Raw genomic sequence first — 27,698 nt, 5'->3', positions numbered from 1 at the left:
AAAGTGATGTGGATCAGTGGATAAAAGTCTCCACATTCAAAGGAGATACTCTGAGAGAGAGAGACTATCTGAGCCATTTTAGCCTCAAATTATGGCCTGGCCTGTAAATGGCCTGTATTTATATAGCGCTTTACTAGTCCCCAAGGACCCCAAAGCGCTTTACATATCCAGTCATCCACCCATTCACACACACATTCGCACACTGGTGATGGCAGCTACATTGTAGCCACAGCCACCCTGGGGCGCACTGACAGAGGCGAGGCTGCCGGACACTGGCGCCACCGGGCCCTCTGACCACCACCAGTAGGCAACAGGTGAAGTGTCTTGCCCAAGGACACAACAACCGAGACTGTCCAAGGCGGGGCTCGAACCGGCAACCTTCCGATTACAAGGCGAACTCCTAACTCTTTATAGTACTTTATAGTACAGCAACACTTTTAAAGGACAAAAATTAACTTTAAAATTAAAATGTTGACTGTGACCTCAGAGGCCAACTGGACCACAAAGCTGCAACAGGATTGAGGGAGAGGAGTCTTCATCCAGCTTCAAAGAAAACATCTAGGTAAAGTGATGTGGATCAGTGGATAAAAGTCTCCACTTTCAAAGGAGATACTCTGAGAGAGAGAGAGACTATCTGAGCCATTTTAGCCCAAATTATAGTACTTTATAGTACAGCAACACTTTTAAAGGACAAAAATTAACATAAACTTTGACTGTAATACAAACAAAGTATTGCATGTGTTTTTTAAAACTGTTCCTCAGATGGGCAGGATATCACTATTAGACTGTCCCACCAGCCAACTTCAACAAAAGAACACAGCAGCATTCAGTGATCAGCACAGATGAGCTTGTTCCTCTAACACTCAGCATCTGATCCCTGTTGGTCTGTGTGCTTCTGCTTTTGGTCAGTTAGAAACCCTGCAGTAACCTCACCCAACACTGTGTCTTCTTGTTCGCCTCAACGTTGAAGTGTCAAATGTCAAACATCTGGAAAGGAACCCACACCAGTGTACTGTGATGCTTCACCAACATGTGGCTGACGCTGGTCCTGCCTTTCATGCTGACATCACCAGAGAGCCCCGCCTACCTCAGGACCTCCCCTGTCATGTATTGATCAGGATGATTATGAAGATGACCGAGTGCAAATAAGACTGTAAAAATCCGCGACCAGAATGTTTAGATGCGTTCTAATTATTCATGAATATCATGAGTGTTTGTGTGTTTTGTCTTTTCTTTCCTGACGTTTGTTACTAACAAAGACAGTTTACGCTCTGTATGTGTTTTCATCCTTACCAGCCACACTCTTTTTTTTTTTCTTTTTTTTTGTCTGTTTGGTTCTTTTGCCATCAGAATTATTGTCTAAAGGCAAGGAAAGATGCCCAACGGATTTACTTTACCAAATTGACCATCCCAGCCTTGCCGTAATGGTCTATTTGATTCACCTTTTATTGTTTATTTTATTTATTTTTTTATGTTCACTTGCTAGATACGGGACAGACTTGAATGAGGAAAAGAAAAGGGAGAAAGGAGGAGGGAAAAATAACAGCAGAGAAGAGGGACGGGGATAAAGGGCAACAAAACAAAAACCAAGTAAATAAGCAGACAAAAAAATACATATATCAATCACCTGGATCAGCTGTTGAGAAAGAAAAAAGAAAACAAGCAGAAGAAAATGAGAGCAATACAATAAACATGCTTTTGAAGCATTCATGTCATTGGATGTTTGAGCTGATAAATGGTAGATCTGAAATCTCTAGATTATTGCAAAGTGCTTGTTCTACATCTATCCAAGGATCATCTAAGAGGGTATGTTTTAGCCATCCTGAGATAAACTGAAGCCTGTTGGCTAAGAAGTAGTGCTGAAAGTTAGGTAGTTCTAATCCTCCTTTATCCTTGGTCTTTTGTAGTGTTTTTAAGCTTATACATAGGGATTTATTTTTCCAAAGGAATTTGGATATACATGAATCTAGAGATCTGAACCAATCTTGTGGTGGTTTAGTTGGGATCATTGAGAATAAATACTTTATTTTTGGTAAGACAATTTTAAAGTTCAGTATTTCAAAGCAGGAGCTATGAACAGTCATCATGTTGGCATTAGAATTATTATTATTATTATTAATCATTATTAATAATGCTTTTACTCATGTATAACTTTTATTAGTATACATGAATTTTATCAGTAGTAAAAAATAATGAATAATTCATGTATAAATTTTATTGTATTTTGTATATTAATTATATTTAAATAGAGATGTTGACCATAACTGTACAGTAGCATACTAAAACAAGCATCAATGTAACATACATTAATGGTCCAAGCTGTCATAAATGGGGAGCCTGATCTTTTATTATGAAAATATGACGAGTATTTTTCTTGTCAGTTGGGAAGAAGTTGGTCTTTTTTTCCCCTTCTTTGCTTCTTTTTGCTCAGTTTGTCTTTTCCTTTTCTTTTATAATTGAAACTCTGATCAAACCTACTCATGTTCACAGCATGTAAAAGCAACTGACAGTCCATGGCATTGTTGTTTGTAGATGTGCAGTGTAGTGGGAGCATAAATCAAAATGAAATAAAACAGTAACATTTATGTAATAAAACATTTTAATGAAAATGATTAGGCCCTTTATAAACTTTAAAGGGATCTGAAAACAAGGCTAGCAAGGTTCTCCAAGAGTTTCTCCATGGGTAGAGCTTCTAGCTCTTCCAGCACATCGGTGGCCGTGCAGGCTGCCAGTTTCTTGGTTGCTCTTTTTACCCCACTGGTTGTGTCTAAATACCTCCACTAGCTCGCTTTGGCTGCAGTTAACTTGGGAGGAAGGGGTGGGTGTCCCATGGCTAGATGAAAAACAATTATCTGGGATACATAATATAATAACATGCATATATCTCTATCAATTAAATCTGGCATGAGGTCTGATATTTTTAATTCACTTATTTCTCTCATAAATATTGGATCTAAATTGCAAATGTGTTACAGTTATACTGTTACTGTGTGACAAAGTGGATGAGTTGCAATGGTCTCCATTTGTCCCATATGTGTTTACTTTTTTTTTCACATTATACTGTTTCTATTTATTTGCTATGATTTGCTATTTGTTAGGTAACATTTCTTCACACACTATCCCAGGTTTGTGTGTGTAAGCGTTCAGTTGCCGGTAGTGATGGCCCGCTTGAAGCTGACGCTCCGGTGCGTGTGTCACAAAAATCGACACACTGCTTCAGAAGCACTGTGTCGAAGCTTGATTCGTTTGGCCAGAGTCACGTGATCAGTGACGTCCGAAGCTTCATTTAGAACCTAACCGCTTTGGTGTCTGATTCCCTGGTTTATAAGAAAGTGAATCATTTGCGGGATTTGTGGAGTGTTTTGATGGTGACAGATAGCGAATCACTGATATTTCTACTGAGAGATTTGGAGCCAGTGAGGAATAGAGGAGGTTCTGTTGTGTGGGAGTATTTTGAGTTGATTTTGGTCGATCGGGTGGGTTTTCCAGCTTTGTGTTCTGGCTGTTTGCTTTTGTTTTGTGCGTGTTTATTTTATCTGAAAATGGGAAAAACTTAAAATGTCAAAAATCTGATTTTCATAATATAAATATCATTAAATAACTTTAGAGACTGTTTCCTCGTGGCTGCGTGCAGCGGGGCTAGGGGAGGGTCTGTGCTGACGGACGTGGGTTACTGACCTGGTAGCCTGTCTGCCCCTGGGTGGGTCCGGGATGGGCGTGAGGTTCTGGGGGCGCTCCGTCTCTGGGCTGGGGCCCTGGCAAGGCCTCGGGGCCTTGGGTCCTGGTTTGTGTGTTGCCGGGGTTGTGGGCGGGTGGGTGCATGGGGGCCCATCCCTGGCGCAGGGTGCCGCCGGTGCGTCGAGCCACCTGGGGGGCTCTTCAACTGGTGGGGGAGATTGTCACACCTTGCAGGAGCTTTCCTCTCTTCAGGAACTCTCTGCAGGAGGGGGAGATACAGGAGAGGTGGAGGAAGATCTCAGCCTGGGTGTCTATTGTCTCATGTAGTCTGGAAGATGAGTGGATGGTGGGGTGGGTGCAGTTTTCTCTGTGGTGGGGTTGGGTGGACTGTCCCGAGCTCTGTGGGGCCGGGGGGCGCTGCTGCGCTGGGCCCCGGTCTGGATGGGCCTGGGCCCCCTTTCCCTGGCGGGTCGCGGAGTATGGGGGTGCCTACTGGAGTCAGCGGGGGAGCTGGCCCCAGGGAGGGGTCACTTGCCCCTCCCTTCCTTCCCTCCCCATCTCCAGCTGCCTCCCTCTTCCCGCTCCACCACAACCACCCACACATGCAGGGCCTTGGAGTAGGGGTGTGTCACCAGGGTGCAGAGGAGGCTACCACCCCCCTCTGTTCCCTTCTGGCTGCCTCTGCCTCAATTTTATCCCACAACTTAGACATTCACATTACTCACACTCTCATTACACATACATATAGGATCTTGGGGGTGGGCACGATACATGGAATCCAAAGTAACATCAGGGTGTACACCTCACCCCTGGCGTCGTTGCCCACCTCTCAATGTTAAATACACGTAGACATTGAGGGCTAGCAGGAGGGACTATGCGCTTACCTGCTGCTCTCTGGCAGGTAGCTCCATGCTCTCCTGGGTTTTAAATGCACCTTAGAACACACATGCATCAACACTACAATGAGCGGGTGGAGGGAGGTTTGGAGTCTTCTCTCACCCCCGTTCTCTGTGGCCTGCTGGAGCGGGGGGGCTAGGAGGAGGAGTTGGCCGTCCGACTGCGGTCTGGAGTGTGGGGCCTCCCTGCTGCTGCGGAGTCGGGGCGGTCTGCCTCTCCCCACCGCAGGGGAAAAAGGGTAACACCACCTGGGTCTGGGTGCAGTTCCCCCCTCCAGGGGCAAGGGTACCTAGACCCGGTTCATAGAGTACGCTTGGGGAGTGTGATTGTGTGTACAGCATCTCTTTATGTCTTTCTCCACGTTGGTTGAGTGTGGAGTAAGTGCATATGAGAGCATGAGGGTGGGAATGGATGTTTGTGTCTGTGTGTGCCTGTATGTCTGTGTCTATATGTCAGGTTGGGTATCAGACGCCACCTCTCTGGGGACATCTCAGGCCCTCCGAGGTTTGGAGGCCTATCTCCACCTACCACCACTTCCCCTGCCAGTGGCAGACTCCCTCAGGTGTCGGTGCGTTGGTGGTTCTTTGTGTCCGGGGATGGGCGTCCAGGTACACACCGGCTCACTCCTTGGCGGCCGCTTATCGGGGCCTGGAGCCTGGGGCTCGCTTGGGCCCCTTCGGAGGCGGGGTGCCCCCGGCCTCTCGGCCTGGGGCTCGGTCACTCAGGCACGGCTGGCTGCCGGCGGAGCTCACGGGCGCGTCACTGCAACTCCCCCTGGCTTCTGCTCCGCGGCTGCTGAGTGAGCCCTCACCTGGGACTCTCCTCAGCTCTTTCTGGGACAGTGGCGCGGCTGCCCCTCTGTTGGTCTTCCTTGGTCTCTTGTGTTCTGGGGGCCTCTGGATGTCTGGAGTTTTGATCTCCTCCATACCTGCTTCATAGCCTGGAGGACGGGGCTGTGGCCCCCCCACACTCCCTAGCAGATCGTTACATGGAGAAACCTTTGGAATGCAAGCATGCTGATCCACACAGGTATGCACACAGGTGTACACACGGGTATTCACAGACGTGGACTACAGCTTTCTTGGCTGCTGCCTCAAAGCACATTGTGCGCTGTCTATCTTGCGTGCTGCACAATATCGTTTATTATTTAGTATCTACTGATATCTACTGCTAGCTAGTTTATTGTGATGGTGCCGTTTTTTTGGGGTTTTTTTTACTATGTTGCTCTTTGTTGTTTGCTTTCTCTTGTTTTTTTTCTCCATACAGGTGACCCAGGTGTTTTGTTTTTTTTTGTTTGTTTTTTTTTTCTTTCTTCCCCCCCTTCTCACCGTCTCTTCTCCCCTTTGGTTTTCTTTCTCTCCCTCTCTTTCTTTCATTCTTTCTCCCTGTCCTATCCCCCAGTCATGTCTGTCCCGTTTGTAGCAACTGAAAATAAAATAAATTCATAATTATAATAAAGGTCAATCAAATGGACCAATATGGCAAGGCCATGATGATCCACTTGGTAAAATAAATCCGCTTGGCATCTTTCTTGGCCTTAAGACAACAATTCTGATGGCTAAAGATCCAAACGGGACACACAAAAAATAAAAAATAAAATAACTTTAGAAAAACTTCCATTTGACTCTTTACATTTAATGTTATAAAAATATATATCTTTTTTTTAAATTAATCTTAAAATGTTAGTCTGCAAAATGTGCAGCAATATAATTAATTTATTCTCTTTAGCTGATAGTTGGTGGGGCCCAGGTAGACTGTAAAACTGCATCTCTACCAGTTTCTCTGCACTCCAGCCTCCTCTGTTCCATGTGAAGGGATTTTCCTTAATGCAGGAGAAATTATCTCCACAAAAAGGAACAGGTTTGGCCATCGCACACTAGAACAAATTCTCTTCTTAAATAAAAATGAAAAAGGGCTACTTTAAATGAATCATGTTTTTAATTTGCAAGTTCATAAGCATTTTCCTTTTCCAGTTCACAATCAATTCTACCCCCAGGTCAAAAATATGTATAGGAAAATGTCCCTAATATAATATTATTTATAAATATGCCTGTCCGGCGACTAATTGCACAAGTACAAGGAGGCTGGACCTCACAGCAGAAGCATACTCCATAATGTGTTGTACATTATTATATGTACATTATATGTAGCGTGGTACTTTTCAATTATTGTATTTACCAACATCAAGAAGTCACAAGCAAAGAAAGACCAAACCACGGTGCATACTTAAACAAGGAAAGTTTACTGGTCAAAATTATGTATTAAAGAAATAAACAACATTTTTTTCACCCTCAAAAATACATGTTTAAAGCAACACAGTGGTGGTCCAATATCAGACAAAATTCCACTCTGTAGAGTGAGTGGGCAGTCATAATGAAGCAGTTGGTTTTATTTTGTGGATTCAAGCTGCTCTTCATATTTTTGGCCACCAAATGTCACCAGAGAGGACTGTGTTGAAAAGCTTCGAGTAATGAACCGTTTTTCAATACAAGCTTCAGTGCTTCAGAAAGCTTCATTTGGCCATCACTAGTTGCCGGCAAATCAAACATTCTGCAAATTAAGCTAAATACTCAGTTACATGTTTCTTTACATTTTATTATGTTACAGATTAAGTCATTTGTTCGTACTTACTTTGTTTGTCTTTTCAGTCTTCATAAGGGTCAGGGGTCCGTTCTTCGTACCTCGCTAAGTAAGTTAGCTGGATTTGATTGTTGACGATTTTGCGTGATCTTGGATCATTCGGTTCTCCGAAGCTCATCCGGGACTTGCTGTCATAGCAACAGATCCGTAAGCGTAAACCTGCTCGGGAGCAGGTTTACTTTATGTAAACAGGATTAGATCGCGGCCACTCAGGTATGTCCGCTTCATTTATACGAAAGCAACAGCGATATTTTACCACTGTTTTACCATAAATAAATATTATCAATGTAACTAAAGTTAATGCAGTACTTGATCCTTTTATTGATTTCATACAGATACATACAGGTCATTTCCTAAAAAAAGGGAAATGTACCATTAATCATTCTATTTCATGTATTGGATTATTCCAGATGTAATTCATATTTTAGAGTAGTAATAGTAAATTACTTCATGTAAGCAAGATGAGAGACCACGGCTATAAAAGCGAAGGTGGATTTGGGAAGTCTGTCGCAGCCATGTCCTGTCCGTTTGTACGCGAGCCACCCATTGCGGAAGGTGCAAGATTGATAAGGAGAGTTTTCAGAATTCAGCGTATATTGCGGGACAGACAGGATCCTTTAGCTACAGTGGGGCAAAAAAGTATTTAGTCAGCCACCGATTGTGCAAGTTCCCCCACTTAAAATGATGACAGAGGTCAGTAATTTGCACCAGAGGTACACTTCAACTGTGAGAGACAGAATGTGAAAAAAAAATCCATGAATCCACATGGTAGGATTTGTAAAGAACTTATTCGTAAATCAGGGTGGAAAATAAGTATTTGATCTCCTCCATAGATGTACACTCTAAAGTAGATAGTAGTAAACTCATCCGATTTTTTGTTGACAAGATTAAAGAAATCAATGCTGAAATCTCCCCAAAGCTTTCTTGTTCTCCGAGTCAGGCACTCCCTTTGTACTCCTGGTCAACTTTTACAACTGCAAAATATATATTGAGATAGCAGCCCTGGTGGACAAAATGAAGCCACCTACAAGCCCCTAAGACATTGTCCCCACTAAGCTCTTCATCAATGCTTTTGACACCATTGATCCTTGGGTTGGGAACCTTTTTACTGTTTCTCTTCAGACTGGGGTGTTCCCCAGCTTTTTTAAACATGCCATTGTGGAACCAAGGCTCAAAAAACCCAACCTGGATCCAACACTACTTTAAAATTCAATCTCCAAACTCCCATTCATGTCAAAACTCCTTGAGTAGCTGTCCACCTCACAGCATACTTGGAGAAATATAACTTCAATGACCGTTTTCAATGTGGGTGCCATAAATTGCATTCCACTGAGACAGCACTACTGAAAGTTACTAATGATATTATGATGTCAGCAAACTCCGGAGAATACACAGTCCTAGTCTTGCTAGACCTTACCTCAGCCTTTGATACAGTCAACCATACCATCCTGATAAACAGACAGAGACCTGGTTGGGATGTCTGCTCTGTTCTACACTGGTTTTCTTTTGATATATCTGAAAGGAGTTTTAGTGTGTCTGCAAACCAGATCACGTCGGAATCTATAGAGTTGTTGTGTGGAGTTTCTCAGGGCTCTGTACTGGGACCTATTCTGTTTTTAATATACAATTTTCCTTTAAGCCAGATAATACAGCAGTTTCCTGAAGTATCTTATCATCTTTTTGCTGACAATATTCAGCTATATTATTCTTTTAAGCCTGCTGAAGCTCATAAGCTCTCCAATCTGATTGACTGTTTAACCAACATTAAACAATGGTTGAACAATAATTGCTTACAAATAAACCCGGCAGAAACTTTGATTATTGCACCAGACAGTGCCTGATATTAAACGGCGACTGGGTGAATTAGGTTCCTCACAGAAACATAACCTTAGAAACCTGGGTGTTATTTTCGATGAAGCTTTTTCTTTGGAGGCACATTTAAATCAGATAGTAAGAACCTGCTTTTTTCACTTGAGGAACATTTCTAAACTTAGATCCATCGTGTCAACAAGTGAACTCAAGATGATAATACATGCTTTTGTCTCTACAAGACTTGACTACTGTAACAGCCTGTTTACTTGTCTAAACAAGAAAGGGCTAGCTCGTCTACAGGTTGTTCAAAACTAACAGCGAGGCTACTGACCCACTCGAACAAGGGAGCTCATATGACCCGTTTTAAAGTCGGTGCACTGGCTACTAATCAGATTTAGGTTCCATTTTAAAATTCTACTTTTAACTTTTACATTACAGGAACTTTTCTCTTTGTGTCCAATATCAACACTGTGACTCCTCAGAGTGTAAACTTTACTTCAGCAAAACCAAAAACTGAGTTGTAGAAGTCGTCACACCAAATGTCTTAAGATAACAAGAAAAAATACATTTTCAGTGCACGGCCTGAATTTCTTCCTCAATTTCTTCTTCTTCCGTCAGCTTATGTTGAGATTATTTCAGTTTGTAAATGATCAGATTACATAATTGTAATTTACATAATTAAACTAAAGGGTAAAATGGCTCCAGTGTGTGTGCTTGCTGTTTACCTCTGTCAATTTTCTTACTGCTTGTTCTGTTTCTGATGTTTCTTGTCACTGAAATCAACTCAAAACTGGGGAACACCAAAAACCTTTAGATCTTCAGTTTTTTGCCATCAGCTTTCAGAGCTCTAATCAGAAGAAACAAACAGGGTATCCTCTGCTCCTGGCTGGTGTTCCTGATTACTTGCTACATAAAGTGCCACCACCTGCTCCGACACACCGCCACAGACACCGGGGTAAACGTGCCGGTCGGCTGGTGAAGTTTAAAGCTTGACTTCTCTTTTCTTCAGCGGCCGCTCCAGCTGGTTATGGTCCTTTCCGCCACATCCCAAGACGTCTCCTGGATCCTGTTATCTCCTGTCTGGTTACTGTTGTAGGCTTAGGTGTCCATAACCCTGCTCACCACTGTTTTTTGCATTGTGGGAGTCATGGAATAAACTTTTTGTATTTGGTCCCATTAACTTGGGCTTCACCGACAACTTCTACCCAGGCTCCAGCTCCAATGAAGATGGCTCTAACAAATGCGTGGTCCTTAGCAAATAAAGCTTCATTATAAATTATTTTTCCTCCAATGGATTGGATCTCCTTTTTGTGACTGAGACACAGATGAGAGTTGGTGAGTCTAGCATTATTTCTGGACTGTTACCCTCTGACGGCTCATTTCGTAATGCTCCAAGGATATCAGGTAGAGGAGAAGGAATATTGACTGTGTTTAAAAATAACTTTCACTGCAAACAACTCCATGTACCTGTTTAAACAAGTAACAATATTCACTAAATAAGCACTAATAATATATTAATTTTGTAACACACTGAAAACAGTTCATCTAACTGTGACTGTAAACATGTTTCCATTTGTCACTTCAGTTTTTACTCTGAAATACAGGAAATGACATCATGGCTCAAGTCTTTATCATTAAAATCTTTCTTTATTTAACATTTGAATTTTTTATTTAACATTTCCAAGATTCAATAACATAAAGAACCCGAACAAGAAGACATTTGTGTATCAAAATACATTAAAACAAATACTTTATAATAGGAAACAGAGTTTTCAACGAACTGATGAAAAGAAAGCTAACCACTCGACATGAACACTACAGTAGGACAGTTTTGAAAGCTTAAAATGGAACTAGGGGAAGAGTTTGATTCACAGCTGCCTCATCAGATTTTTACAGGAGATTCTATCTGAACTCTGTGGAGCCTGATCTCAAGCTTTTTGAGTCTGACACTGAAACCAGAGGATCTTTCTGTCTCTTCAGGTTCACTGTGATCCAGTGATGGGAGTGATTTCAGCCCTGAGTGATCACGCTGATGTTTGCACAGAGCAGACAATGAGGTGAATGTTTGGGCACATTGGTAACAGTGAAACAGTTTATTAGTAACGTGGGATCGTTTGTGTTTGGAGTATGAACTGAGATTCCTGAAGCTCTTGTCACACTGGTCACAGCTGTAGTTTCCTTCCATGTGTGTACGTTCATGCTTGTTACGATTACTTGAATCTGAGAAGCTTCTGTCACAGTGTCTGCACTTGTATGGTTTCTCTCCTGTGTGGACTCGTTTGTGTGTTTTAAGCTCACCTGCAGTGGTGAAGGATGACCCACACTGGTGAAGCTTATCCCACATTCTTTGCTTTCTTTTTTTAAGCCGTTCACCGAGTCCACGTCAAGATGCCATTCATTTAAGAGTTTATTAATTTTTGGAATTTAAATTGTGCTAACTTCAATGCAGTACCATTAAAAATAAAACATATTAGAACTCATTTTTGTTGGACACAAGAACAACTTAAGCATATTTTTCGGGAGCTGAACTAGGGATTACAAGTTTTTTGTGCGTGTTGTAAATCCAGAGCAAAGATATCTTCTAAATCAGCGTAGCACATGTGCAGCTGCTGGGATTCACTTAAGCATTCGGCTCGTCGCTGTTGCAGATTTTTCTCTCGCTGTTCTGGCTCACAGCGCTGCAAGCACAAAAATAAATATCCCCAAAGGTGTGAAAGGGAGCTAATTAGTAAGAATATTGTTACTCTCCCCAGGAGTAGTCCAGCAGTAGAAATCAGTCCAATAACAAGGTGTGTAACATCTAGCAGGGTGACAGAAAAACCCAGGGTAACTTCTAAGGACCGCAACGTCTCTCTCACATTGCGTTTTTTAAACATGTTTCCATTTGTCACTTCAGTCTTTACTCTGAAATACAGGAAGAGAAATCGTGGCTGAAACAATTTCTCATGAAACCAGGGGTGTGGTCCAACAGTCAGTTTTGGTGAGGAAGGTTCCTAACTGAGAGAAGTGACCCAGAAGTATCTGTGTAGCAACCACAATGAATCAAGATCATGAGCTTTATTAACTGATTAAAGTCTCTTCTTTCATCTTCTGTATTATTCAGTTTGCATTGGTAATGTAGAAGTTCAGCCCAGCAACCAGTTCAGTTCAACACAAGTTTAAATGATTCTATCTGAACTCTGTGGAGCCTGATCTCAAGCTTTTTGAGTCTGACACTGAAACCAGAGGATCTTTCTGTCTCTTCAGATTCACTGTGATCCAGTGATGGGAGTGATTTCAGCCCTGAGTGATCACGCTGATGTTTGCACAGAGCAGACAATGAGGTGAATGTTTGGGCACATTGGTAACAGTGAAACAGTTTATTAGTAACGTGGGATTGTTTGTGTTCGGAGTAGGAAGTGAGATTCCTGAAGCTCTTGTCACACTGGTCACAGCTGTAGTTTCCTTCCATGTGTGTACGTTCATGCTTGTTACAATGACCTGATTGTGAGAAGCTTTTGTCACAGTGTCTGCACTTGTATGGTTTCTCTCCTATGTGGACTCGTTTGTGTCTTTTAAGCTCCCTTGCAGTGGTGAAGGATGACCCACACTGATCACAGAGGTGCTTTTTGACCCCACTGTGAATCAGTTCATGTTTTTTTAACTCACTTGGTGTGGTGAAGCTTCTCCCACATTCTTTGCAGTATTTCAGTTTGTCTCCAGTGTGTCTATGTTGATGTGTTTTTAGGTCAGCTTTCCAGCTGAAAGTTTTTCCACAAAGGTCACAATGAAAGTCTTTCCCACCACCACAGTGATGACAGGGTTGAGAACTGGATCCATCTGTGTCGCTCTGCTTCTAAACAAAGACACAAAGACAGTGTAAGTCAGTCCTTCAACACTTTTATCCTGAACGTCGCCTGAAATAAAGAGCATCTCTGCAGATGTCCAATTACATTTTACTGTTTCAGTTAACACACTCAGTTTACTGGGCTGCAATAACTACAATACTACCACCATAATACTACAGTAATACTAAAATCATAACTAACATGAAAATCTGAATAATCACTCAGAGCTGCTTTTCCATGCAGTAGAATTGCTAACATGCTAACACAGTTTAATGAGCAGAGTTGTTCCAAACAGTCAGGCTAAAATGACAAGACAACAATATAAATACATACCTCACAGTAACTGCACTTGGAGAGTCTCTTTCTGGTGTGGATCTGTTGGTGTCCTCTCAGGTAATGTGGAGATTTAAAAGTCTTCTCACACAGGTCACATTGATAAGGTCTCTCCCCAGTGTGGGTAAACATGTGTTGTTGTAACTGTGTGCGAGTTATAAACTGTTTGCCACACTGTTCACAGCAGTACACATCATGTCTGGTGTGAATGCGTAGGTGTATATTTCGGCTTCCTCTCTGGCTGAAAGTTTTTCCACAGATGTCACAGCTGTATGCCTTAATTCCAGAGTGGGTAACTAGATGATTCTGTAAGTTGCCACTGTGAGTAAAAGCTCTGCCACACTGATCACAGCTGTACGCTTTAACTCCACTGTGGATGAGTTGGTGCTGTTTTAGGGATTCCTTCCAGGAAAAAGACTTTCCACACAGGTCACAGCTGAACGGTCTCTCTCCAGTGTGGATGACTTGATGCCGTTTTAGTTCAGCCTTCCCAGTAAACTCCTTCCCACACTCGTCACAGCTGTACGCCTTAATTCCGGAGTGGGTAACTAGATGATTCTGTAAACTGCTTCCTTGAGTAAAAGCTCTGCCACACTGATCACAGCTGTACGCTTTAACTCCACTGTGGATGAGTTCGTGTTTTTTTAGGTGACCCTTCAAGTAAAAAGACTTTCCACACAAGTCACAGCTGAACGGTCTCTCTCCAGTGTGGATGACCTGATGCCGTTTTAGTGAAGCCTTCAGAGTAAACTCCTTCCCACACTCGTCACAGCTGTACGCCTTAATTCCAGAGTGGGTAACTAGATGATTCTGTAAGTTGCTACTGTGAGTAAAAGCTCTACCACACTGATCACAGCTGTACGCTTTAACTCCACTGTGGATGAGTTGGTGTTGTTTTAGGGAATCCTTCAAGGAAAAAGACTTTTCACACAAGTCACAGCTGAACGGTCTCTCTCCAGTGTGGATGAACTGATGACGTTTTAGTTTATAAATCCCAGTAAAATGCTTCCCACACTCGTCACAGGTGTATGTTTTCTCTCTCTTTCTTGGTTGAGGTTTGTCGGCCTCCTGAGAGCGCTGACTTCTCGCTCCATGTTGGTCCTGCAGTGACAAAGATACAAACAGAGGCAGTGAGTGAAATGCAGTCGTGGAACAAACTCAACCTTCAAACTCCATTAACACTAGTTTTAAACCTGAAGGTGGAGTGTGGCACCAAACACCTTAAAGGTCTCTTATCCCCACCTGCTGGTAGTTCTAACACATTACATCCAACCTGCTGTTAAAAATAATTCATGACTGTTCAAACACTAAAATCATGCCCATCCCTCCTGATTGTACACACACACACACACACACGCACACACACACACACACACACACACACTTATATTATTTTCATAATTTATATCATATTGTTGTTTCCTATTACATATTTCTATCATTTTTTTATAGATTTATACATATTTATTCACTGATAATAAATCCTATGTTTGTTTATTTGTTTATTCAAAAAGAACCCCATTAGCTTCCATGTTGCTCGTCTTCCGTCAAATACTATCACATAAAATATTATACAATAAAGTGGATTCAAAATATCCACATAATTTTACATCCACAGTGGGGTTTCACAATTAAAATATAAGCAATCAATAATAATAATAATAATAATAATATCAATAACATTGAGGCACATTACACAAATTTCAAAAACAAACTCTTACAATATTTACAACAACTAAAAGTTCTGTAAATCAGCTTTTAAGTGTTCATTGAAGTTTTGAATAGTAGCTAATTCTCTAATTTTATAAGGCAATTTATTCCACTTACAAGTTGCTCTAAATATAACAGTTTTACAAAAAGTTACTTTTAACTCGAGCATTTACTAAATTGCAGTTTGTTGAAAACTGTGTAATATGATTATGTATTTCATCTGGATACTGCAGCTGAGCGGGAAAAAAAAAGTGGTGTGTTTAAGAGAATTGCTTTCTTTATAACTACAAGTATTAAATCCCAGTTCTTTGTTTTCCCTACGGCAAAGAAAGACACGGCTCAAAGTGGTCAAAGCTCAAAAGATGATCTTTATTTTTCATTCCCAGGAATGGAGACCTGAACACACGAACACATAAGCTCAGGTCTGAAGCACAAAAGGGAAGCCTAGTTATTTATATACTTCCTCTAGACGTCACACACACTTTAAGTTTCAATCAAAGACTCTGCTTAGATTCACTTTCTGGCTGCAGCTCCTATTTTCTGCAAAAGCATGTAGTTTCCTGTCAGTACTTTTTGGCACAGACTGTACTGTGACAAAGTGGAGGAGCAGTTGCAATGCTCTCCATTTGTCCCATATGTGTTTACCTTTTTTTGCACATTGTACACATTATTCTGTTTCTATGTATTTGCTATGATTCGCTATTTGTCAAGTAACATCGCTGCACTCACTATCCCGGGTTTGTTTGTGTAAGCGTTTTGTTGCCGGCAAATCAAACATTCTGCAAATTAAGGCAAATATTCAGTTACATGTTACTTTATATTTTATTATGTTACAGATTAAGTCATTAAGTTCATACTTTGTTTGTCTTTTCAGTCTTCATGAGGGTCAGGTGTGGGGAAACACCCGCCTAGCATTTCCTCATTTTAAAGTCCTGATGATGTCACATATGACATCAGCAGGTCAAACCAAGTGGAGGGGTTTCTTTTTCCATAGAAATGCTTCCTTTTGTTGGTGTTAAGGTTTAAAGGGATTTGGGGGGGGGGTTTGTTTTGTTTTTTACTCTGGCACACAGTTTTGCCTCTTTTGCTTATTTTAATGTGTGATTAGTGCACGATCAGGTTGCCTTTCATGTAGGGCTGGGCTATATCATACCATTCACGGTAATACCAGTATAATGTTTGGCAACGATAAGAAATTCAAATATTACGATAGAATATGGGTAAAACACGCTTGCGCAGTGCCTTTGTTTTCATACGCACATGGAGGAAAAAGCATGGCGGCGACGGAGAATGAGAAGGGTGAAAGCGGATCGTTGAATGAAACAGATGAACCAGAATTGGTTTGTAAAAATGCTTCAACTTCAGTGGTGTGGAACTGGTTTAGCTTTCGTCCGTCAGATACACAACAAAGCACTAGCATGCTAGCAGGCCATCGCTATTACCGTGTTTTTTGGAAAATACGGCACACTTAAAATCAATCCTTTCATTTTTCTGAAAATCGACGGTGCCCCTTATAATCCCGTGTGCCTTATGTAGGAATTGTTGTTTACCAAACTGTTGTTGGAAGAAGTTGCTGTTGGAGGCAGTTTTGGTACCATTCTTTATTCATGGCTGTGTTTTTGGGCAAAATTGTGAGTGAGCCCACTTCCTTGGATGAGAAGCAACCCCACACATGAATGGTCTCAGGATGCTTTGCTGTTGGCCTGACACAGGACTGATGGTAGCGCTCACCTTTTCTTCTCCAGACAAGACTTTTTCCAGATGCCCCAAACAATCGGAAACAGGCTTCATCCGAGAATATGACTTTGCCCCAGTCCTCAGCAGTCCATTCACCATACTTTCTGTGGAAGATCAATCTGTCCCTGATGGGGATTTTTTGGAGAGAAGTTGCTTCTTTGCTGCCCTCTTGACACCAGGCCGTCTTCCAAAAGTCTTCGCCTCAATGTGCGTGCAGATGCGCTCACACCTGCCTGCTGCCATTCCTGAGCACGCTCTGCACTGGTGACACTCTGATCCCGCAGCTGAATCGTGTTTAGGAGACGATCCTGGTGCTTGCTGGACTTTCTTGGATGTGCTGAAGCCTTCTTATCAAGAATTGAACCTCTTTCCTTGAAGTTCTTGATGATCCTATAAATTGTTGATTTAGATGCAATCTTAGTAGCCACAATATTCTTGCCTGTGAAGCCATTTTTATGCAACGCAATGATGGCTGCACGCGTTTCTTTGCAGGTCACCATGGTTTACAATGGAAGAACAATGATTTCAAGCACCACCCTCCTTTTAACATGTCAGGTCTGCCATTCTAACCCAATCAGCCTGACATAGGCTGTATCCCAATTCAGGGTCTGCAGCCTTAAAGGCCACATTTTAAGGCCGATTGCGTCACAGCGACAGCGAGGCTGTCCCAATTCAAAGGCTGCTCGAAATGCAGCCACAAATGTGTCCTTCATTTCCCTGAATTTTAAGGATGTGGCGGTGTAAACTTCATGGCCCAACATATCCCAGACTTCATAGCGCGGCGGTGGGTGTGGATAATTTTGCCAAAAAAAAAAAAAAAAGCTGAAGCGGAGCAGCCAAAGACTAAACTTTTAAAAGTGAGTACTGAATATTATTTCACTTATTTATGTGCAAATGTTGAACAATGAAGAACATTAAAACATTACTGTTGGCCACATGTCGGCAAAGTTATGTGACATCAGTGATGTTTGTACTAACTTGGTTTTAAAGCCTTTACTTTAAAATATACACTGTTCAATAGTCGACCTTAATCTTACAGAGAATGTGATGATTTTATGGATAATTAAAGTCAGTCATATATCCACAAACACAACAAGCTGAAAGTCAGTGATGCTGCTCGGTTTGCAGTCCTGAATATCACGGCACAAGCAGGATTCACTGCACTGTTAATGTTAGCTATGTTATATTGCTGCCTCTGTTCGGTGGTGTCGAGCCAAACGCACTTTAACGTGTGTTTGAACGAGCTGACGGTTCACTCGTTAAGCTGAAAGAAAGATGCTTTAATCACAGGAGTCACACATGTGTCCACTGTACCATCTGGGAACTCTTCTTGTGTAGCACTCGTAATAACACAAACACTAAATCCTCCTGTTTGTAGCAGTGTGTACACCTGAGACTGTCACCTGTCTGTCTGTCCTGCACTCTCTCTCTGATTGTGTAATAAAAGTATAACATGTATTTATAAGTTACACTTGTGTTTGAATCCTGCAGCTTATCACACATTTGATTTCCATGTGTGACGACTGCAAGTGTCCAGAGTGAGGACAGACTGAGGGACCCACTGCTGCACATCATCTGTGAGGCTTTGCACCCCTGATGATCCACCAGGACAAACTCAGCAGTGTGTGAGGAAGAGGAGGAGGAAGAGCCAGCAACAGCTGACAGATGGAGAGAATAGACAGACTGTTCCCTGTTTGTGAAGGACTGCTAGGAAAGTTTAAAATAACTAACTGTCTGTTCTGAATCAGTCTTATTAGGTAATGTTCAAATAATTGTATCATTCCAGTGTTTTCAGTGTGGGAGAAAGTACTCAGGGCCTTCAAGTTACACACTATGAAAGGCAGCAACAAGTTTAATGTTCAGAAACCTAAAGTCTGTATCAGCAGCAGAATGGAGCTAAAAATAAATGTTGGTTTCAGTTCTATGAAGCTTTGAGTATTTTGGATTAGTAGCACTGCTGTGTTTGTTGCATCATATTGCTGTAATTGTTTATATGCTTTATATGTTCTGAGGTAAGTTGATCTATAGTGTAACATCATATTCTATAAGGATGTTATGTGTTTGTAGACTTTCTGCCCAGTTTGACCCATTTAGCAGAAGCCAGCCTGTTTAAGGCTCTGATATCTATTCTGTATGACTTAAAGCAGTTATGACATGGTCTGATTTTCTCACCCAATAAAGGAATATTTCATATATCAGTCTACTCTTCATTTTATCAGCAACAGTTATCACAGCTCGTACATTTGCTTTTTACACATATATGTAAGCACTGAGCCAAATTTAGTAATGCCAACAAATTGAACAAACAATATTTGTCTCTTGTATATGATACATCTATATATACACTGTCAAAGAAACTTTTCTTTGAGTGAAGTGATTAATATAATAACTATATTATTGGCAATATTATAGTTCCATCACCAAAGTGAGTCGACTTTAGTCTCATGAACAACATTAGCTAATTGTTATTTACTAGCTAATCATAAAATGACTGTTCAGTACAGAAATGAAGCCCAACAATCATGTTTTACAGTCCTGTGGTCTCAGCCTCAGATACTTATTAAATCACACAGAGCTCATGTAGAAACAAATGAACAAAGTATGTTCTCCTTCATTTCTGTCAAACAAAGCTGTATGAAACGTTTCCAGCTGTTAGTATCATGGTTGCTAGGCAACCTGGGCAGCGCGATCGAGGCTTCCAGCCTCAGCGGTCTTTGAGTACGCGGCCCTTGAGGACCGTTGAGGCTGCGTACTTTAAAGCTGCAGAACCTGAATTGGAATACAGCCATGATGATCTCCAGCCTTGTGCTAGTCAATATTCTCTCAACATTATTTATGCAATTCTCAAAACTTTTGGCCACGACTGTATAACCTCTTTTTAAGTTTCTGGATATTATACATGGTTATGTTTAGGATGTCAGCCAATTTCCACTGGAAATGCCTTTTGGTTAAACTGTCAGCAAGCAATTTGCATTTGCACTGTTAAATTTTTATATAACTTTAATGCACATAAAAAAAACAGCTGCTTGTATAACTGAAAATACATTGATGGGTTTTTTAATAAAGTTGTGGAGTTGTAAAGTATTTTGTCTAGTGTCAATTATATCATCAGCTACATCGTTATCGCACATTTTCAAATGTATATCGTGATAAATATTTTTGGTCATATCGCCCTGCTCTGTCTGTCACCTTCTGTGTTGAGCTCATTGTTTTCTCTGTAGTGGCTGAGCTGAGTCCAAGTAGCTGAAAATGTTCCTCTGCTGCTCCGTCAGACTCTTCTCCTCCTGCTGATCAGCTAGGACACAAAACAGATCTCTGTTAGGCTCCACACTGCACTGAAGAGTCAAAGTGTCTCATATATTCATCTGACAAGTAAAAGAACACATTTGTTTCCCGATGTGGGCAACTTATTGGAAACAAACACAAAAGGTTTGAGCACTGATACCTGGCATTGCTGGCATTGAAAGATGCAATGCCAGCAATGAGGATTGTCAAGACTAAAACCAGTCATTAAGCAAAGACAACAGGGATCATTTGTTTCTGTTTATTTAGCATTCACAGCATTTGTAGTTGCCTTCTGTACAGGGGAAGTCCACGCACACTGTGTGGTACCGCCATCCGCAGAAGGTGCATTCAATCTCTGTAAGAAAAACTAGATTGTCTGAGACTGAAATGTTATTAAACAAAAGGAGTGGTGATTTGTAAAACTTCAAGTGTATGATAAGGTGAAAACAAATACACAATTGCATGTCATGTAGTTGAAGGTTTTTTTTCTTCTTTTGGAAGACCGGAAAACACTGAAAGTTACAAATGTATTGTGCTTGAAACAAATTCAAAATAGGTGATAAAGCCAGCTGCACATGTGTGTCACAAGTAAATCTGGCTGTATAATAAATAGAAACAAGTGATCCCTGCTGTCTTTGCTTACTGATTGGTTTGAGTCTTGACAATCCACATTGCATCTTTCAATATGTTTGAGGGTGGATTTGAATGCACCAGTGTCAAGTGCAGCCACTCAGACTCTACTCAATGTAGTCATAGAAACAGGTGCAGTAGCGACACAGGCAGACTATGCTTACAGGATGTGATGTGGCTTTGAACTTTTGTTGTCCACCTTCCATTAGTTTTAATTTTGCACTCCAGGGGCCCGTTCTTCGTACCTCGCTAAGTAAGTTAGCTGGATTTGATTGGTGACGATTTCGCGTGATCTTGGATCGTTCGGTTCCCCGAAGCTCATCCGGGACTTGCTGTCATAGCAACAGATCCGTAAGCGTAAACCTGCTTGGGAGCAGGTTTACTTCATGTAAACAAGATTAGATCGCAGCCACTCAGGTATGTCCGCTTCATTTATACGAAAGCAACAGCGATATTTTACCACTGTTTTTCCATAAATAAATGTTATCAATGTAACTAAAGATAATGCAGTACTTCATCCTTTTATTGATTTCATACAGATATACATACAGGTCATTTCCTAAAAAAAGGGAAATGTACTATTAACATTCTATTACATGTATGTGATTATTACAGATGTAATTCATATTTTAGAGTAGTAATAGTAAATTACTTCATGTAATCAAGATGAGAGACCACGGCTATAAAAGCGAAGGTGGATTTGGGAAGTCTGTCGCAGCCATGTCCTGTCCGTATACGCGAGCCACCCATTGCGGAAGGTGCAAGATTGATAAGGAGAGTCCTCAGAATTCAGCGTATATTGCGGGACAGACAGGATCCTTTAGCTCAGCGCGACAGTGTGCTCATAGAGAGATATCGATTTTCCTGTGAGGGTATTATTTACTTAACCAACTTGTTGACGAGGGGGTGCAGGACCACCACCTGTCTTTTTTTTGCTCTGCCCTTTTCTTGGTTGCTGTTATAAACAAACAGATTATTTCAGGGTCTCTTTTCAAGAGACTAAAAGCAATATAAGTGATAAATATTACCATTCTGTAGAATATTCTTATATTTCACTTTTACTTGTTCCCATGTTCTAGTGGCTCCTGTTGTGGCTCTAATGTGAAAGAGGATAGGGCTGCTCGATTATGGCAAAAATGATAATCACGATTATTTTCACTGAAATTGAGATCACGATTATTTGACGATATTTATTTAACCCTTTAAGACCTACTATAGAACCAAGTCCACCAGAGTTTTTTTTTTTTTTTTTTTTTTTATATGCTGTAGTGCCATTTGTGGGAGCATTTCAAGTTGCTATACATCAATACAACTGTTATAGCCCATATTTTAATAATATGTATGCATTAGTCCATAGTAATTACATAAATTGCAAAAAAGTGCAATAAACTACAAAAAAAAAATTGAAAATCACTTTTGTTTTGTTTACATATATTTCTACTTGGAGAAATTTAAGAGGCTTATCCCTCAAAACTTTAAATACAATAAAGTTGCAAAAAATAGTTTCCCACCACAGGAAATTTATTTTGAGTGTCTTCATAGTTTTATTTTGGAGATACAGCAATTTTTATATACTGCAGGAAAAACAAAAAACAATCCTATGATGCAAATTTGCAAAGAAAACAGCATGTGCATCATTTCACTGTGGGAAGTGTTACGAACAGCTGATAGGAACGGCAAAGCGTGTTTCTGGAATATTATGTTTTTGTTCCTGCAAGCGCTTTTTATGCAATTTTTGCAAAGCTATATGTGGAACGAAACCGTGACCGAGGACAAGCTGATGGCATCAGATATAAGTACAACTCCTCCGGTTTCATATGCAAAACAAATTATTGCGCTAGCTTACACGGTTCAGGTTCTACAGGGATTTAAAAATAGTTATGCAAAACGGAGCGTGCTGCTCTGACCGGCTTTAAAGGGTTAACAATGACTTTAAAAAAATAATATAAAATAGTGTGCAACACCACTGAAGTTTTTTTTTTTAAACTCTCTTTTCAACCAACGGCAGTCACTCTCCTCTCTAAATAACTTCTGCTTAGCTTTCCGAGCTTCCCTCGGGTCCTCTTAATCAGCGGTCTCCAACCTTTTTTGCGCCACGGATGGTTTATGCCCAACAATATTTTCACGGACCGGCCTTTAAGGTGTCGCGGATAAATTAGGGAGGGGCTAATAATCAGCTCAGTCATTTTTAATGATCGTTGAAAGCCCAGATCGTAATCGTGATTAAAATTCGATTAATTGAGCAGCCCTAAAAGAGGATATAATATAATATAATAAATTTACCCTACCGCCTACTGGTGTTGGCCAGAGGGGCCGATGGCGCAATATGGCAGCCTGGCTTCTGTCAGTCTGCCCCAGGGCAGCTGTGGCTACAACCGTAGCTGCCTCCACCAGTGTGTGAATGTGAGAGTGAATGAATAGTGGCATTGTAAAGCGCTTTGGGTGCCTTGAAAAGTGCTATATCAATCCACTCCATTATTATTATTAAATTACTTACGAGTTTAATTTGTCAGCAACTTTCTGCCAGCCCTCTCTCCTTGCTTTTGCAGCCTTTGCAGTGTTCCCTTGCGTTTTAATTAAACTCTGAAACTCCTGAAATCCCTCAATCGAGTTCTTGCTCTGCTGCCGAAAAATACTGAGCGCGCTCCTTCGACATTTTCGCCGACCAAAGGGTTGCCGATCAATGTTTCTACTATCGATGCGTAGCCCCTGTTAAGCCACCCAGTGATCTCACATTACTTCATCCAGCTATACTAATCGTCAACAACAGGTGTGTTCGGAGAACCGGAATTGCGAGCTCAAAGTTGGCGCGATGATTTGATCTTGGATGTGTCATTTGATCTTGGATGTAGTAAGCGAGGTACGAAGAACGGACCCCAGTATGAACACAAATCCCCCCAACCCGAGGATCACCACAAATAACCTAATAGACCTACAGCTTAGTTCACAGATTCACTTTGTCTAAGGTTTATTTCTGGGATTTCACACAACAGTTTTTTGTATCACTAATTGCCCAGTACGATTACAGCATACAATATTATTGTCGCTGCTACATTTCTGTGATGCGAACCAGAAATTATTTCCACTACTAATTAATTACCATTGAGCTCAAAGGTCCTATTAATAAACTGTTAACGAATGTGTATTTATGAAGATAAAAGCCACCAATAAGAGTAGACTGCAGCACATAGGTTATAGCAAGGTAAGACTGTACCACCATGATAAAAGACACCAATAATGGAAAGATAGCAAAGAATTTAATACAATACAATACAATACAATAGGTCAATAGGTCACTGCAAGCAAGCCAGCATTTAACTGGTAGAAAAGGCAAGTTTAAAAAGATATGTTTTTAGCCGTGATTTAAAAGAATGAATAGAATCAGACGCCCGGATGCCAATCGGGAGATTGTTCCACAGCTCCGGTGCAACTAGAGCAAACGATCGATCACCTCTAGATTTCAGTCGAGATCTGGGCTGAACCAACAGTAACTGTGAGGATGACCTTAAAGCCCTAGCAGGAGCATATGGGTTTAAAAGTTCCTTAAGATAGCTTGGTGCAGTGTTATTGGTAATTTTAAAAGTAAACAACAAAATTTTAAATTGAATACGATATTTGACAGGCAACCAGTGCAGATTAGCAAGGACAGGAGTAATGTGGGCAAACTTCTTGGTTTTAGTTAGAATGCGTGCTGCAGCATTCTGAACTGTCTGTAATCTATGTAAAAGGGAAGAGTGGAGACCACAATAAAGTGAATTGCAGTAATCAAGCCTCGACGTTACAAAGGCGTGGATGAGCTTTTCTAGGTCTTTATACGGGATATAGTGCCTGGTCTTAGAAATAAGGCGAAGCTGGTAAAAACTGGACCTGGGCTTGTTGCAGTGACCTGAAGTTACTAAACTTCATGAGTGTATGCACTCACTCCAAGAACCGTATAATTAGCATGGTGAAAGTTGGGCAGCACGCGAACGTATTTTGTCCACTCTGTGTGCTTGTAAGGGTCTGACCCTTTCACTCCTTTGATTTTTTTCCACGTATCTTTCTTTGACTTTTCATCAAGTCTGTCTTTGTACGGACCAGCATTGTTCTCTTTCGTTTTTGTACATACCTTTTTTGGGAAACAAAGAAAAAGCAAGAAGGTATTGGAACCGGAGAATGAACGTTTTGCGGTGCTGCAAATGCTTGCGTTTGATGCGGTACTTGGATTGTTTTGCCACGAGTTGCCGGCATGCAATGCGCGAAAGTCACATGGTCTGTCAATCTCTATCCGATTGTTCAGTCTGACGTCACTAGCCGTGTCTGGACCTAAACTCCGCTGCAGGTCCATATATCAAACGATCACTATGGCATTACTGAGAGTTGAAAAACTATCAAAAGTCTTTCATCTTTAATAAAATGATCAGCGTTCTGCTCCACCAGGTGTAACAATTGAGTTTAACATCCAGGCATCCATGAAAACGGAATTTATGACATTTAACGGAGTTAGAAGTTAGCAGGGAGTTAGCTCGCTAGCTTCTATCTAAATCCAATATGTCCTGACTGCGGGGTTTTGGAAACAAATTAAAACGTACAGCTCTGTTATCACTTCCAACATAAATGAAGACAGGAAACTTAACAGCAGTGACGTTTGTAGGGTTACTGAAGTTGGGCTAGCTGGTATATAATGATGTGCTATGTGACTGCTAGCAACACAGCTATGTTAGCATAATATAAACAAGCTAACTTTTTTTTCCACTCGATAAAAGTTAACGTGAGTGTTCTCGGTGGTCAGGAACAAATGTAATCGCATGGCAGGATGCTGTAAAAGGACCAAACTTCAGCCAGGAGAACAACTGAGATAATCCATCCACAATACGAGGTTAGTCATTCATATACTGCTGCATGGGCTGGGCTGTAGTTACATCCTAAGGTTTTAAAAACTGAGCTTAAATAAATTATTAGCGGTAATAAAAGCCGAGGGAGGTCAACAGAGATCACTGACTGTTTTAGGAGCTTTTTGAGATCAAATAGAAGAAAATACATAACATTAAACATGTTAACAACACAAAAGCCATATTAAACGCACACTACTTTAGGCCCGGAAGTAGGATTCGTCGCGTCATCACTGAACAACCGGATTAAATGCCGCTCCAGCCAGCCAGAGGCTGTATCCCAATTCAGGGTCTGCAGCCTTAATGTACGCATTTCAAGGCTGTCCCAATTCAAAGGCTGCTCGAAATGCGGCCCTGAAATGCGTCCTTCATTTCCCTGAAGTTTAAGGCTGTGGCAGTGTAGACTTCATGGCCCAACATATCCCAGAATGCATAGCGTGGCGATGGGTGTGGATAAATTTGCAGAAAAAAAAACGGCAAATGAGGGGCGGCCGAAGAGTGCATTTTAAGTACTGAATATTATGGCACTTATTTGTGTGCAAATGTTTAATAACGAAGAACGGTAAACATTACTGTTGGCCACATGTCGGCAAAGTTATGTGACATTAGTGACGTTTGTACTAACTTGGTTTTAAAGCCTTTACTTTAAAATATACGCCGTTCAATAGCTGAGCTTAATCTTACAGAGAATGATCAAAGCTCGCGTAGAAACAAAGAAATGAACAGAAGATTTTCTCCTTCATTTCTGTCAAACAAAGCTATGACACGTTTCCAGTGGTTAGTATCATGGTTGCTAGGCAACCTGGGCAGAGCAACGGAGGCTTTTTTTTTTTTTTTACTTTATTGACAAACAACAGTATCAGCGCAAAGGAGGCTAGACCGTCCCATTACACAAGCCTCGCACTTCCGGCCTTAGCGGTCTTTGAGTACGCGGCCCTTGAGGATCGTTGAGGCTGCATACTTTAAGGCTGCAGACCCTGAATTGGGATACAGCCAGAGACTCCCCCGCCGCCCCGCCCTCTCCTCCCTGTGCCGCAAGCAGCAGGCGCACCTCGCAAACGGAGGGCGCCCTTACTCCCAGCAAATGGGTGATAGAAAACCGATCGGAGCCTACGACATTCCAAATATGCGCTGGCATGATGTCGGGGCAGAATGAGGAGCAACCTTTTTTTTTTTTCCCCGATGCTTGTGATGCCGTCCCGGGCAACCGCCCGTGTCGCCAGTTTCAAAAACCGCTACTGTGTGTCACAAGTTAATCTAGTAGTAGGCTATAGTACTTGGCCAGAGGTGGCGCTGGTTGACTGGACTCCATTTGAGTAGTAAACTGCACTAGTTGTGAAGCAAAACCGCTGAAATCCGCTGAGTAATAACACGTACGAGGGGAACGATGACAAAGACAAGATTCTCCCGATCGTTTACTCTTGCTGTCCTGTGAACACCATCTGCATGAGAATATTTTTAAACATTTTGTCGTTCTAGAGGAACGAGACTGACGGAGTGTGCCATAGAGAGAGAGAGAGAGAGAGAGAGAGAGAGAGAGAGAGAGAGAGAGAGAGAGCCCTTTTGAATGTTGGCAAGTATGTGTATGTAGTGTTAAATAGGCCTATACTACTGTGCTGTGATGTCGCTCGTAAGGGTGAAACTCATTGTGAAACGTTTGAGAACCACTGCTACAGAACAATGGAGATTTCCGTTATATGGTAACACCCTCAACTCACGTGACGCCCAGAATTGTACAATACCGATGCTCGAGAGCGCGCGTGTGATGCAAGTATGTGTAGAGTGTTGAGCGCGTGATCAGTGGTGAGAAAAACAACTCACGAAACTTGACCTTTCTTTACTCGTGGCTCACTTGCACTTCTAATCTATTCTTTTGCACACACGCACACACAGCCAGCTGCTGTTTCCTGTTTTGCTACACTCTGGAGAGCCTCGCCTTTAACGGTCTCCTCTCACAGAGAGCAACAGAAAACTTAAAAAAACTCGAGATTGACTGAACTCAGTTCAAAGTTACCTTGACACTTACCTTTAGATGTGAGAGGTAGCGATGGTCTGCTTGAAGCTGACGCTCCGGTGCGTGTGTGAAAAAGATCAACATACTGCTTCAGAAGCACCGTGTCGAGGCTTGATTCGTTTGGCCAGAGTCACGTGATTAGTGACGTCTGAAGCTTCATTTAGAATGTACTTTTTTAAAATTGAACTTTATTGAAACACAATGAGTATACAACATACAAACAGATGAAGTTTACAAAAGAACAGAACATGAACATACAAAATC

The 27,698-nt window shown here is 41.5% G+C and overlaps 1 protein-coding gene across 3 annotated transcripts; it reads right to left on the bottom strand.

The window, feature by feature from the left end:
• Positions 1-10,660: 10,660 nt before the first annotated feature.
• On the bottom strand, positions 10,661-27,539 carry LOC143420342 (uncharacterized). Of its 3 annotated transcripts, none has more exons than XM_076888337.1 (4): positions 27,447-27,538; positions 19,824-19,929; positions 13,188-14,288; positions 10,661-12,862 (listed from the first exon to the last, which is right to left on the bottom strand). In XM_076888337.1, the coding sequence occupies exons 2-4, from the start codon at positions 19,839-19,841 to the stop codon at positions 12,170-12,172; spliced, it is 1,812 nt and encodes a 603-aa protein (XP_076744452.1). In that variant the 5' UTR covers positions 19,842-19,929; positions 27,447-27,538; the 3' UTR covers positions 10,661-12,169. The 3 variants fall into 3 exon arrangements, with proteins under 3 accessions (XP_076744452.1, XP_076744453.1, XP_076744451.1); XM_076888338.1 differs by lacking the exon at positions 27,447-27,538 and adding an exon at positions 23,047-23,528; XM_076888336.1 differs by lacking the exon at positions 19,824-19,929 and having other exon boundaries at positions 27,447-27,539.
• Between the last annotated feature and the right edge of the window lie 159 nt (positions 27,540-27,698).

The sequence above is a fragment of the Maylandia zebra genome, linkage group LG9, assembly GCF_041146795.1.
Source record: "Maylandia zebra isolate NMK-2024a linkage group LG9, Mzebra_GT3a, whole genome shotgun sequence".
Taxonomy (NCBI): Eukaryota; Metazoa; Chordata; class Actinopteri; order Cichliformes; family Cichlidae; genus Maylandia; species Maylandia zebra.
The sequence above is the reverse complement of the archived record's forward strand: the minus strand, read 5'-3'. Positions and strand labels throughout refer to the sequence as shown.